We start from the raw sequence: 14,958 nt of genomic DNA, 5'->3' as shown, positions 1-14,958 counted from the left end.
ACAAAATTGATATTTTTAATGTTTTCAGATAAATAGAGACATATATGAGTGTGAGGAAATAAAATAAAATGACTAAATCTGTGAATGCAGAACCTATTAGGTAAACACTAAACATTTAACTACCCAAGGTTAAAATGCAAGGAAAGTTAATTGCAGTTGCTTATACTCTGCGTACATATTGAAACCAGTTCTCTCTGGGCGGAATTTGTAAACAAGAATAGATGAATCAGTGTTCGTTTAGTATCCGGGGAGGCTAAAAGCATTAAATTTTGATAATTTTAATAATTCACATAATAGTTTCCGATGACCAGAATATTTCATTGATTTTTTATGTGAAAGATGGATCCCATGTCAGACTTCGACAGTACTCTGAAATAACTTTCCTTGCATTATAAACTTGTAATTTCCATACTTTGTCACGTCTCATAACATTTTGTAATGTACCGGGTGCGTTTGGTATTTTTAAACAAAATTGAAATCTATCTTAAATTGACAAAAAATAAAAAAACGAAAAATTCTTTTATGTTTCGTTGTTTAAAAATAATTATTTTTTATTCTTCCCTTTTATTCTGCTCCCCTAACTACCTCATGAACTTGCTCCCTCGCTTCCATCTCCTTCTATTTCACTCCCTCATTCCATTCTTTTCTCATTTCTCGCTTACCTCTCAATATCTATTCCCCTCCCTCATTCAGCTTTTCTCATTCCTCGCTTACCTCACTTTCTATTCCACTCCCTCATTCAGCTTTTCTCATTCCTTGCTTACCTTTCCTTCTATTTCACTCCCTCACTCTGCTCTTTTCCCATTCCTCGTCTCGTATTCTTCTCTTTTCCTACCTCTTACTTTAATTCAAACCTTCCCCTCCTCATATCCTCCTTCTCTTCCCTTCTCCCTTCTCCCTCCTCCCTCGTCCCTCTTAACTTACCTCCCTCTCCTCTCTCCTCCGTTCTATCCATCCCTTCTCCCCTCCCTTCTCCCCTTTATCTCTTGATATCCTGACATTGTTTTGATATTGGAGACTTTAAGACCGTGGGAGCTAGGAGCTAAACCAGGAGGAGACAAATTTGTTGTGGTTTTATACTTACTCACTATACACTGCTGCCATTCTCAGGGGTTAATAACAGACCTTCTTCACAATTTAGATAGAATCGACCTTGTTTTATATTGAATACAATTTAAATATTTCGTTGAATATTTTAGATTTGAAACTGGTAGAGGGGTCTCTAGGGGCCGGGGTCAAGGGCCAACCTGCTAACGAAGGATTATAATATGAAGACAAGTAAATAATAAACGAACAGATCACCAAAAGGTACTTTTCAGCTCTTCTCGTCCCTTCTTCCTAGTAGAATCTATATAATATCATTATTTACCCTGTTACGTAACTCAATGTTCTGGTCTGTGAAACATCCCGCAAAACGAGTTGGAGACGAGGAATTGACCGAGAGTTATCACATGTGTATATTCGACATTGTTTTATTATAGGATGCAAGTTTACGTCTGGTTAATATTCTGTATCCCAGCATTGTATTATGCAAGACCGTATTCGCGTAGTAAAGGTAATTAAATAAATAAGGGGTTTACAAGGAAAATTAAGTATGTGTATCCACACTTCATATATACCAAGCAGTTTTTACATTGGTATCCTATTCAACAGCTGTGATGTAGTTTATTTTGAGAAATTGTGATGAAGGATATTCAGGGATATATAAATATAGTACAGCATTATACAAGGGCGTATACAGGGGGGGGGGGCAAGGATTGCAGTACCCCTACCTAGACCTGGTAAGGCGGGTGGGGCTAGCCCCCCCCTAGAACTCAGAGCTATCACAATTTTCAAATCTAAAACTGAAGAGTGAAGAAAGAGTATTAAAAACATTAATTTGTTGTATTTTTCTGCTAGTTTTGCTTAATGGAGAGATAAAGTAGTCCTTGTATGGTAATTGGACTGTATGTATAGTGTATGTGTACCAAAAGTATCCGAGAAGCCAAATGTTTTGAATTTACGGTTCAAATTTTGCCCCCCCCCCCCCTATGAAGTTCTTAGGGGGGGGAGGGTCAAAAATCTTTTTTTTGCGCTTCGCGCATATTTTGCCCCCCGCTTTGATTTATTTCTGTAGACGCCCTTGAGTCAGTATAGGATTTTATGTATTCATTTTGTCTTTGCCTATAAAATGATATGCACTCTATACAGGGTTAGACTTACAGAAGGATACTTCAGAAATTTTTGTTCAGTTTTTCCCCCTACGGTTCTATTCCCAAGAGTAGATGAACTTTATGCTTATTCAGTTCCTGCTTTGGAACCCAACTGTGCCTTAAAATATAAGTCCATGCAGCTCATTTTAAAATTTTTAAGCCGAGTTAAACACGTTCCCGTGAGTCAAATGAACTACTCAATCAAAACTTGAGGCCGATCTGTCAGGGCGGTTCCTGAGTTATGATAGGATATAAAATCTGTTCGAATATCCGATCATAACTCAGGAACCCCTTGACCAATTTGCCTCACATATATAAATATTATTTTACAATGAAATATACTATATGTGTTTCATACTTTTCCATATACATCTATATAATAAAGAGCTCTTCGCTCACATATATTCGTTTGTATGTATGTCAGCTATGGCTGGCCAAACGGCTGGACCGAATGAGCTGAAATTTTTTTTAGAGAACCCCTGGTTACCCTAGGGGTGACAAAAGCTACACAAATTCGAAATAATTTTTTTTTCAAAAACCAAATTTTTTCTTTACCAGGGGCAACGCCGTGCACTTGAGCTAATATATAATAAATATATGATAATAAATATATCCTGGTATTGCATAAACTCCAAGGTTGGCAATAAAGAAACCTCAAGAAATTAATTTCTATATCTTACAATACCTACCTAGACTGCTCCATTTACTCTTATTTAAATAGATAGATAGATAGATAGATAGATAGATAGATAGATAGATAGATAGATATTAAATAGATATATAAATAAATAGATGAATAGATGACTATATAATAGATAAAAAAATACGTATATAAATAAATAAATAGATAAATAGAATAAATATTCATCATAATATTCATGACATTCTTATAAAATATATATAAATAATGATAGTTTTTTTAGTATATTTTTGTTGATCTAGATAAACAATTTTTGAAAAAATTTGCTCCATACATAACCTTTCTATTTTTTATCTATATTTCTTTGTTGAAGATGATCTGGCAGATCTCTCAATACCAGAGATAGAACAACTTCTTCACAAATATAAAATATCCCAGCTAAATTTAAGGTAAAGGAACACAAAGCAATGTGTTCATTTTTAAGATTATTAACTTTAACAATTAAAGATTGATTTTTTAACGATTGATTTGAAATTTTGTTTAGCACATTAGAATAAAATTCATTTGCTTTTACGCTATATCTAGCAAAAATTACTCAAATTGTTAAAAACTCGGAATGAATTTATTATATATCCGGACTTTTCCTCGTTATCAAAGAAGTACTATTTTGAGAATGAGAATTGGAAAGCAATCTGTATTATATTATCAATTTTTTTACGTACAAGTTTCGTTTTGAATAATTACGTCACAATTTGATTTAGATCCGCAAGAGGACTTTTATCAAGATTTTCTAGTCCAGGAAAATCCAGTCAACTTGTATCAGGTATAGATTAGAGATTACATTTTGGTGTGTATTCTTTAACAATCGTGGGATCGTTAACAATAATGAAACATTAACAACAGAAGATCGTCAAAATTGGTGGAACGTTAACAATAACGGCTCATTGACAATGGTACATCGTTAACGACAGTGGATCCTTAAAAAACAGTAAATCGTTTATACTGGGATTAATGAAGAGTGTGAATCGTTTACTATGATTGATCGGCAATGATAAGAGATCGCTGACGATCGTTAACACACTCGAGAACACTCAGTAAATCTAACGGGATTGACACATTAAAGTTAATTAATTTACAGACTAAACCACAAAGAATGAGTCTCTAAAGACTCCTTTTTCCTTGACTTATAGTCTTTAAATAATTTGCTTAATGATTTGACTTAGTAAGGAGCCAGTTTCTATACTTACTGGACCGGGGTAATAAGGTTTCTACTTGCTGGACCGGGGAAACAAGGTTTCTACTTGCTGGACTGGGGAAACATGGTTTCTAGTTGCTGGACCGGGGAAACAAGGTTTCCACTTGCTGGACCGGGGAAAAATGGTTTCTACTTGCTGGACCGGGGAAACAAGGTTTCTACTTGCTTTACCGGGGAAACAAGTTTTTTACTTGCTGGACCGGGGAACCTAGGTTTTTACTTTCTGGACCAGGGAAACAAGGTTTCTACTTGCTGGACCGGGGAAACAAGGTTTCTACTTGTTGGACCAGGGAAACAAGGTTTCTACTTGCTGGACCGGGGAAACAAGGTTTTTACTTGCTGGACCGGGGAAACAAGGTTTCTACTTGCTGGACCGGGGAAACAAGGTTTTTACTTGCTGGACCGGGGAAACTAGGTTTTTACTTGCTGGACCGGGTAAACAAGGTTTCTACTTCCTGGACCGGGGTAACAAGGTTTCTACTTCCTGGACCAGGGAAACAAGGTTTCTACTTGCTTGACCGGGGAAACAAGGTTTTTTACTTGTTGGACCAGGGAAACAAGGTTTTTACCTACTGGACCGGGTAAACAAGGTTTCTACTTACTGGACCGGGGAAACAAGGTTTCTACCTACTGGACCGGGTAAACAAGGTTTCTACTTGCTGGACCGGGGAAACAAGGTTTCTACTTACTGGACCGGGGAAACAAGGTTTCTACTTGCTGGACCGGGGAAACATGGTTTCTACTTGCTGGACCGGGGAAACTAGGTTTTTACTTGCTGGACTGAGGAAACATGGTTTCTACTTGCTAGACAGGGTAAACAAGGTTTCTTATTGCTGGACCGGGGAAACATGGTTTCTACTTGCTGGACCGGGGAAACAAGGTTTCTTCTTGCTGTACCGGGGTAACAAGATTTCTACTTGCTGGACCGGGGAAACTAGGTTTCTACTTGCTAGACCGGGGAAACAAGGTTTCTACTTGCTAGACAGGGTAAACAAGGTTTCTTATTGCTGGACCGGGGAAACAATGTTAGGAGGAAAAAATCTGCTTAAATTCTGTAAAGTCGTCTTTAAAGTCTCATCCTTTTTTTGGTTACCCTGTATCTCAGGCATAAGTTAAATAAAATAGATTTTAAATCAAAAACCATTATTAAATCAGTCTAAACATATTTTTTCTTGAAACTTTCTGTTTTTAGCTTCACCAAACCAAACCTTCACCATAGAGAATGGGTCGGCGCTTCCTGGCATTCAAATATCATTTTCAGGTTTTAGTAAAAAATATTAAAGAATTATAAAATATATGGAATCATTTATTAGTAAAAAGTTTTATTTATCAAAACTTTAGACTAAATTAAGTCATGAGCAATCCAGCTGAAAGGTACTGTAGCCGTCAGGCGTAATTTAGCGTAACCTTTTATTTTCAATTAAAGAACTAAAAGTATCTAGGGTCCTATTTTTTTAGTTTAACTTTTTATTTCAGTTTCTCAACAACAATCTCAAACTCAGCAATCTTCCAATAAAAATGATCCTCTGATCAGGCAGCTAGATTATTATTCAACTCGTTAAAATCATATTTCAGTCAAAAACTAAATTTGAAAAATTTAATTTATTTGAAAATTTTTATTTTCTTGTTTATTAAGCTTAAATATTCCGCTGCAGATACTTACTGAAACTTTGGATAAAGAAGAGATTAGAGACATTAAGACAAACAACAACACCAGCCACCTCAAATATACCAACATCATCATCATCAATAATATCATCATCATCATCATCATCATCATCATCATCATCGTTATCACAACAAACAACAACATTAACAACTGATGTTTCGTCAACAACAACAGCATCAAGTATTGTAGGCTCACCGCTTTTCTCCTCAACAACAATTATTCCATCAACAAACCCTGGGAATTTACCTATTTCTCTTCAAACAACAACAACAACAACAACAACAACAACAACAACAACAACAACAGCAATAACAGTTTCTGATGGATTTCATATTTTTAACCAGTGCCAGAGGAAATCATTAAAACAATCAAATTTATTAAGATAAATAAACTGACTAATTGTCTTAAACTTTGATTTTCAAATCCCTAAAATCTCTACTTATGACCTTCTGTCCATAGTTAAAGAATTCATAGTTGAAGTGTCAAAGGTCTACAACTTCAGAGTTCACAGATGTAAGGACTAGAAAATTATAGTTTGAGGCGGGTAATCAGTTCTTTTCTATTATTTTGTTGATTGGAACTAATTTACATTATCCCTCTAAACATTTTTCTGAATTATTATAACTTCATGAATGCCAAAAACAAGAAAGAAAACTAATTTAGGAAAAATAGAATTTAAAGAACATTGACATAATACTTTTCTACTGTTTCAATGTTTTCACTTTAAAGTTTGTTTGCCGGTGATCCTGAGGAAGAATTGTTGTGTATCCTGTTTGCTCAATTACAGAAACTGGTAGAATTATTCGGTCCATTTAGTTCTATCTCATCAAATACATTCCCAACCGTTTCCTGTCTATATCTTTCCAACCCTACCAGCTCAAACCAACTCTGCAAACTTTGGTGCAACATTCTTCTCTATCAAGGAAAAAAAATGTTGCTGAATTCAAAAGCTTATTTAAAACCTTCTAGCAATTATTGTAAGTAATATCTACAAATGGAAGCAAAATGCAAATAATGCTGCAGAAGCAATTAAGGAAATAGTTTTTTCAAGCTAAGAAAATGACGATATCTTGATCATGTGACGGTTTATAGGTTACCCTCTTTTATTTCCTTTAAATATTGTAAGAGATATTCGGTATTTTGTCACATTTCAAACTTTTAAGTATGACTATAGAATGATCTTCACTAAAAAATTTATTAACTAACTAACTAACTAAGAGGAAAATTCAATTAATATCTTTATTCCTATGCTTAATGGGATTCCTTTATTGTCTGATTTGTATAAACCATCAACAAAACTTGAGTATTATTTTAGTGAACTAAAAGTTAAAACTAACATATGTTTTGAGGTTTAAAATCCCTTTCAATATCAAGTCACTACAATTCACTCTACCTGTCAGCTTCCCCTGAAATAATGGGATTTACCTTCAAGAATGGGAGAAGGGATGGTTAAGAAGTTATCAATGAACTTTTCCTACATGAATCATCTTCATTTCAAATTACATACTAAAAAAAAACATTTTTATAATTGAAGGAAGTAAATGTACTAAAAGCTGTCCCTCCCAGTATATTGGACAGCCACAGGAAAATCTTTTGTGTAACCTGCACCAACAACTAGGAACAATCTCAATAAAATCTGAAAACTTCTTTTCATTGACTTTTTGATAAGTTTTAATCAGACTAAAATGAGTAGCAATTATCCTAACTGAACTCTTTAAGAAATCCAGTAAAATATTGATGATTTGTTTTAGTAAACCTTGAGAACATGTATACTGGTACTGTGACTAATGGGCATTATCTATCTATTGACTGTGAATACCAAAATTCAGATAATGCTGACGAGCTGTGTGATATCTGGTGCCAGATTCAGATATTCAATGGTCGTAGTTGCTCAACACTTTCTACAATTCAGCCATGTCCATCAAGATACAATTTAGACCCCGAGGTTGATAAACTCTGTGACCTGTGGACAGAGTTAAATACTCTAAATAACAAACCAGTTCCAATCTATGATACTTTAGAACCGATTCTCTGCATCCATCACAACAATCCCACAAGTGCAGACCTGCTCTGTATATTGTGGTGTCAGTTACAGCAGATCAAGGGTTATAAATGTACCCTATGTCCTGAAGAGTATCTGCAGCTACCTCAATCTTCAACTGTCTGCAGTGAATGGACAGAACTGCAAACTCTTCAGCAAAGTGTTGGCTCAGAAGTTGTCTCTGTTGCTCAACTTCTTCCTGTGGAATGTATTTACAAAGGAACTACCCCAATATCCATTCTTCTCTGTGATTTGTATTGTAAAGTACAAGTATATAAAGGCAAAATGTGTATGGATAATCCCACAACAACCCCAACACCCTGTCCCTATGTAGACAAATTAGAACCTCTTCTTTGTGAACTTTGGGAACAGTTAGCAAATGTTTCCAATGTTGTGTCAACTACTTCACAGTCTGCAAATGCATTAACATTGTGCCCCTACTATAATAACATCTATGGAAATGATCTGTGTGACCTTTGGTGCAATATTCAGCTGTACAGTCAGTCTAGTTGTGTTACCTGTCCTGAAGAATACCAAGGAAAAATACAACAAGAAAAAATCTGCAGCATTTGGCTTGATCTTGTCAACTTAGAAATGACAAATAACACTTTAAGCAACTTAAATAAACCAATGCTAGTAGAATGTCCATTTCAAGGAGAATCAAACTCAGACATTCTATGCTTTCTTTGGTGTCAAACCCAAAGCATACTTGGCTCAAAATGTGTAATATGCCCTGAGGAACTTCAGAACGACCCTGAAAACAATCTCCTTTGTGAATTATACTTTCAACTCCAAGTATTAGAAGAAGAGATAACACAACCCCCACTAGAAGTTGACATATATTGCATTTATACAAATCATTCAACCAGTTCCGCCAAACTTTGTAGTCTCTGGTGTGAAATACAAAAATTTAAAGGCTCAAAATGTATACAATGTCCGGAACAATATGATTTAGATCCAGAAAAAGCCATATTGTGTGATCTGTATGAAGAACTGCAGCTATTAAAAGAATCTGAAGATCTATCAACTATATCATCAGCTGAACTTAAACCCATTGTTTGTCAATATGAGGATAATCCAACTAGTGCCATTCCTTTATGCAATCTTTGGTGTGAAATACAAGAGTTTAAAGGCTCTCAGTGTGTACAATGCCCAACACAATTTGATTTAGATCCAGAAAAAGAGAACTTGTGTAACCTGTATGAAGAGTTACAGTTACTTCAAGGTTCCAATGATGTTTCTACTGTTTCATCATCTGAACTTAAACCTATATATTGTCAATATGAGGATAATCCAACAAGCTCAATTCCATTATGTGATCTCTGGTGTCAAATACAAGAATATAAGAATTCAATCTGCATAAAATGCCCAGAACAATATGATCTAGATCCAGAAAAAGACAAGCTGTGTGATCTGTATGAAGAACTGCAGCTATTAACACATTTTGATGATGCATCAACTGTATTACCATCTGACCTAAATCCCGTAATTTGCCAATATGATGATAATTCAACAAGTTCAGTTCCTTTATGTGATCTGTGGTGTCAAATACAAGAATATAATGGATTTAAATGTATAAAATGCCCACAACTATATGATTTAGATCCAGAAAAAGACATATTGTGTGATCTATTTGAAGAACTTCAGCTATTGAAAGGATCTAAAGAACTATCAACTATATCATCATCTGATCTGAAACCTATAGTTTGCCAATATGAGGGCAACCCAACAAGTTCAGTTCCTTTATGTGATCTGTGGTGTCAAATACAAGAGCTTGAAGGCTTTAAATGTGTAGAATGCCCGGAACAATATGATTCAGATCCAGAAAAAGAGAATTTATGTGATTTGTATGAAGAACTACAGCTATTAAAAGGGTCTGAAGATCAATCAACTATATCAACATCTGATCTAAAACCTATAGTTTGTCAATATGAGGATAATCCAACAAGTTCAGTTCCTTTATGTGATCTCTGGTGTCAAATACAAGAGTTTAAAGGATCTAAATGTGTTCAATGTCCGGAACAATATGACTCAGATCCAGAAAAAGAGAATTTATGTGATTTGTATGAAGAGCTGCAACTATTAAAAGGGTCTGAAGAACTATCAACTTTATCAACATCTGAAATTAATCCTATTATTTGTCAATATGAGGATAATCCAACAAGTTCAATTCCTTTATGTGATCTTTGGTGTCAAATACAAGAATATAAAGGATCTAAATGCATACAATGCCCAGAACAATATGATTTAGATCCAGAAAGAGACAAGTTGTGTGATCTGTTTAAAGTATTACAATTACTTCAAGAAACAGATGATCTATCAACTATATCATCATCTGAACTTAAACCCATAGTTTGCCAATATGAGGATAATCCAACTAGTTCAGTTCCTTTATGTGATCTCTGGTGCCAAATTCAAAAGTATAAAGGACTAGAATGTATTTCATGTCCTGTTGATTTTACAAAAGACCCAGAAAGTTCTACATTATGTCAGTTACATGCAGATCTTCAAATACTTGCTAGTTCCGAATCAACCACCTTGAATACAAACATGGGAGGCACTGTAATATGCCCATATTTATCCAATCCAACAAGTTCTCAACTACTTTGTGAAGTCTGGTGCAAAATTGAGATTTTAAAAGGAAACACCTGCTTTATTTGTCCTGAACAGTTCGATAAGAATCCAGAAAGAGAGGAATTGTGCAAGCTTGCTGAAGACCTGACAGAATTAGAGTTAAGCCAGGGAAGCCTAATGAACATAATGGCATCTGACTTTAAACCAGTTACTTGTGTTTATTCAGAAAACCCCACAAGTTCTGAAGAGCTCTGTACTATTTATTGTCAGATTATTCAGTATAATGGGCAGATGTGTGAAGACAATGTTTGTCCAAGCATGTTTAATGATGACCCAGAATATATGCTTATTTGTGAGTTGTGGTCTGATCTCCAGTTGGTAAAGGAGGAGTTTGATGCCAACCCTGTGCTGTCCACCCCATCAAAAAGTATAAGATGTATTTATGAGACAAACCCAACCAGTGCATTGATCTTGTGCCAGCTGTATTGTCAGATTCAAAGTTATGTTGGGGAAATATGTGAAACAGAATCATCAACCCCAACATCAACAACAACATCAACAACAACATCAACATTAACAACATCAACAACAACAACAACAACAACAACAACAACAACAACTACAAAAACTACAACCACTACAACTGATTCAACTACATCCACAACTAAAGCTCCATGCCCAGCATTTTACCAAGGAAATTCTGCAGTTGACCTTCTTTGTCTCTTATGGACAAATTTGAAAGAATATGAGTCTATGGTTGGGTTAACACCCCAAAATGCTGCAGGTACATTTGATAATGCCATAGTTGAAGAATAAAACTGATAGAGAAATATTGTGTTAAGGATCACTACCAGTGACCTGTATTTACCTGAACGACCCAAGTGGAAATGAGCTTTGTGATCTTTGGTGCAGTTTGCAAGCGTATGAGGGCAAGGTTTGTGTTGAGGTAAGTAACACAGTTATTATAATGAGTCTTATTGACATATTCTATAACAAGAGAAAAATATGCATAATTCGTTTAATTTTTTTTCAGGATGCAACAACTACAGAATTAGGTATAAAATAAATTTCTTTGAAAACTATTGATCACTTTTTCTTATTTCTTAGTCCTCAATTGCAATGAATTGAATTAAGTGTTGTAAACAATATAAAACTTGTATTGCATGGGGCCGGCCATGGGCAAAAATATATAGGACATTTTTGAGGATTTTATTAAATAAAATTTTTAATATTTTTATGATATTATAAACATATTTTTCAAGATTTCAACAATCATATATTTAAAATACATCATAAATCTTACCAACTATCTCATTGCATGCACTTTAAATGGAATGTCATATAAAACAAAATAAATAATACCAAAGGAGACATATCTTGTCTCTAGAATATTGAATAGTTATAATAGCTAAATTTGCCAGGAAATTTACCCTTTATTTCTTTTCTTTGAAAAAATTTGATTCTCATTGATAATTTACTTTAAATACAATGGGATGGGGGTTGACAAGGGGAAATTTTATGCAAGACTAGAGCAGGGGGATATGTATGGCCATTGTTCCACCCTTGGTTGGGCATATTATTTTAGAAACTACTAACAATCTTAGGACACAACATTCTCGATTTCTGTCCCCTCTGTGAACCTGATGGTTTGCAGCTCCAGAACAAACCTGTTTATTTACCAACAATCATAAGCAGTACAATAGGGACTGCATCAGGGATTTAGGATATTGCTATGCCCTATTCATTTAAATTTGCAATCCTCTATAAAAAGTTGATTTTTTGGTATGCAACAACTTTTATTAAATATCACTAATCTAAACACTTATTTATGAAGGTTTATGGTTAAAACCAGCTCTTTGAAAAAGAATGTCATTTACTCGCAGAACAATTGGAATAATGGAAATTTAAACTCCTTCAGAACCAATGATCAAACCCTTTGGCTGCACCCTCTGGGTTACATTTGAAACGGCCACGCGGAGTTTGAGTTTCCAATGGTTCTATTTTTTGAATTTCCTTTGGTTCTATTTTTTTAGTGTAAATAATACATATATTAAGTTAAAGTTTGTAAAAAGATATCAGAATACACTTGATGGGACAGCTGGGTCTTTATTATATAAAATTAGTCACAAAACAAATCTTTTAGAAGAGAGGGTTGTAGGTTTGTTCTGAAGGGTTGCAAGCTCTGTCATTAGGCAATAAAAAAAAGAAATATCTATCGTCCATCTGTATAATACACCTGTAAAAAATAATAAAACTCTGTGGCTCACTACAATGTTATAAAATTATATAACAATCAACATTCAACATGTTAATACTTGCATATATAATCCAATTCTTAAAATGGACATTGGAGATATAATCCAATTAATAAGAAAAGATATCCAAGATATAGTCCTAATAGTCAAAATGGACATATGAGATAGAGTCTCATTATTTAGAACAGATATATGAGATATTTTACTGTCCTATTGTTGAGTATTCTCATATCTACTTGTCTTAATCATATAGACATTATAATTTTTATAATTTTGCAGTCTAATAAGAAGAATAAGACCAAACCAGGGTTCTAAAGAGACTAGAATTTCCAATTTTTCTGGATCAATTTGGATCTGTAAAGACGGAACCTCTCTTAAAGCCTTAAGTATAATAGGCCATTGAAAACTTTTGAAAATTAACAGCAAAACTTTTCTCACCTAATTTGAATAAATCTACCTTTAGATAATATACAAAGCTTGGTGGGACATTTTGAAAAAAGTTTACAGAGGGGTTTTTCCATATGAAATTGATCTGTAAACTTTTTTTAGCAGGTCACAAACAGTTCTGCAAACATCTAGGAAACAGATTTTTTCTTAATTTGGTTAAAAAAGTTTCCACAATTAATTTACAAAAGTTTTTAATGGTTTATAGATCTTAAGAGCTTGGTCGAAAGGTCTTAATAGGTGCAAATCGATTTGAGGCCGAATATAAAGAATTTGAGTCTCGGCTTGAATTTAAGACGCGACTCAAATACAGTTCCACTTAAAATTGTATTCAATGTTTCAAGATTTCAGCCAGCGCTTAATTAAAACCGGTTTTTGGCATGGCTCAAAGTCATTAAATTTGGACTCTGGATAACAATGAAAACCCTAAAAGACAGCCATTTCAAAATACTCACAAAGTTGTTAGAATTAGCATACCTGATGATTTTTAAAGGCTAAAATGCTTTTATTCAAGGTCAAATTATAAAGAATCTAAAAAATAATAAATCATCTAAATGCATGCAAGTAAACATAGCACTAAATAAGAAATGTACACTGAAAAACCAGTAATGGAAAGCACAGAAATAGATGAGAGCGAAGCGAATACAGTTTGCAGTAAAAGCACAACACAATCTCCAGTATTCAGTACAACTGTACCTTCATCTACTTTAGGTAATACAAGTCTACAACTTATATTCAATAAATCTGAGATTTTTAGCTTGAACTTTATTTCTCAACAGTTATCACTGCAAATATTAAGCATAATATTTGAATTTCAAGATTCAACATTCACACTTTCTTCTGACAAAGTTTACCTTTTCTTTTTAAAGCTTTCAAGTTCCTAGGTGATCCAACAGCTGGGTCTGAATCTGGAACTATACTGTCATCTGGATCAGAAATTACATCAACAGCAACTTCCTCACCATCTGTGACAGCTTCTATACCAATAACCACAGAGACATCAACAGCAATTAAAACTACATTATTTGGCCCTTCCCATTCATTAGATGAACCTACAACACAACCTTCTACTTTTACCTCAACTGCATCATCTACATCTTTAATGTCTTTAAATACACCTTCTTTTGCTTCAGTCTTGACTACAACATCAGTTACATCAAAACTTCCAATGATCTTTACAACTCGACCTACTTCAACTTTGATCACATCTTTGGCATTAACAACAGAAAATTTAAATCCAGAACAGCTAACAACAACAACTCCAACTACTACTATAACAGCACAAACTAAATCGACTATCAGAACAACAATTGGTATATCTACAAACAATCTTCTGATCTCCACAGCAAGAAATATAGAAACATCAACATTTTTTGAGGGAAGTTTTGAATTTTAATAAGAGATGAACTAAATATTATTTAAAAGATCCTTTTTATCATTTATTAAAATTAATTTGAAAATTTCGTTTAGGAAATTTTCAGCATAAATGTAGGACAATTTGGTGATGATTTTGATACAACTGATTCCTTAACTACATTATCTTCATCTTTTACTACAACTACAACTACAACTACAACTACAACTACAACTACAACTACAACAACAACAACAACAACAACAATAACAACAATAACAATAACAACAACAATAACAACATCAACAACTACAACTACAACTACAACTACAACTACAACTACAACTACAACTACAACTACAACTACAACTACAACTACAACTTCAACAGCTATTAAGAAACCAACATTTCTCCCAATAGCTCCACACAGAAAAATATCCAAAAGATTAAATAGTAAACTGCTTTGGAATGGACAATTCTTTAAACTAAATTCTCTAAAGAATGGTGATGGCAAGGATAAAATATAAAAATTAA

At 34.1% G+C, this 14,958-nt stretch overlaps 1 protein-coding gene across 1 annotated transcript; it reads left to right on the top strand.

Annotated features, from left to right (window-relative positions):
* Positions 1 to 14,691, top strand: LOC111713165 (uncharacterized). The gene is made up of 16 exons (XM_023487982.1): positions 1 to 100; positions 1,200 to 1,308; positions 1,482 to 1,555; positions 3,206 to 3,281; positions 3,594 to 3,655; positions 5,280 to 5,348; positions 5,564 to 5,621; positions 5,743 to 6,108; positions 6,486 to 6,679; positions 7,291 to 7,374; positions 7,508 to 11,155; positions 11,214 to 11,317; positions 11,405 to 11,426; positions 11,976 to 12,086; positions 13,656 to 13,781; positions 13,955 to 14,691. The coding sequence occupies exons 3-16, from the start codon at positions 1,483 to 1,485 to the stop codon at positions 14,464 to 14,466; spliced, it is 5,505 nt and encodes a 1,834-aa protein (XP_023343750.1). The 5' UTR covers positions 1 to 100; positions 1,200 to 1,308; position 1,482; the 3' UTR covers positions 14,467 to 14,691.
* The last annotated feature ends 267 nt before the right edge of the window (positions 14,692 to 14,958 follow it).

Source organism: Eurytemora carolleeae, unplaced genomic scaffold (assembly GCF_000591075.1).
Source record: "Eurytemora carolleeae unplaced genomic scaffold, Eaff_2.0 scaffold1261, whole genome shotgun sequence".
Lineage (NCBI taxonomy): Eukaryota > Metazoa > Arthropoda > Copepoda > Calanoida > Temoridae > Eurytemora > Eurytemora carolleeae.
Note: the sequence above shows the minus strand (reverse complement) of the source record. Positions and strands in the feature narration are given on the sequence as shown.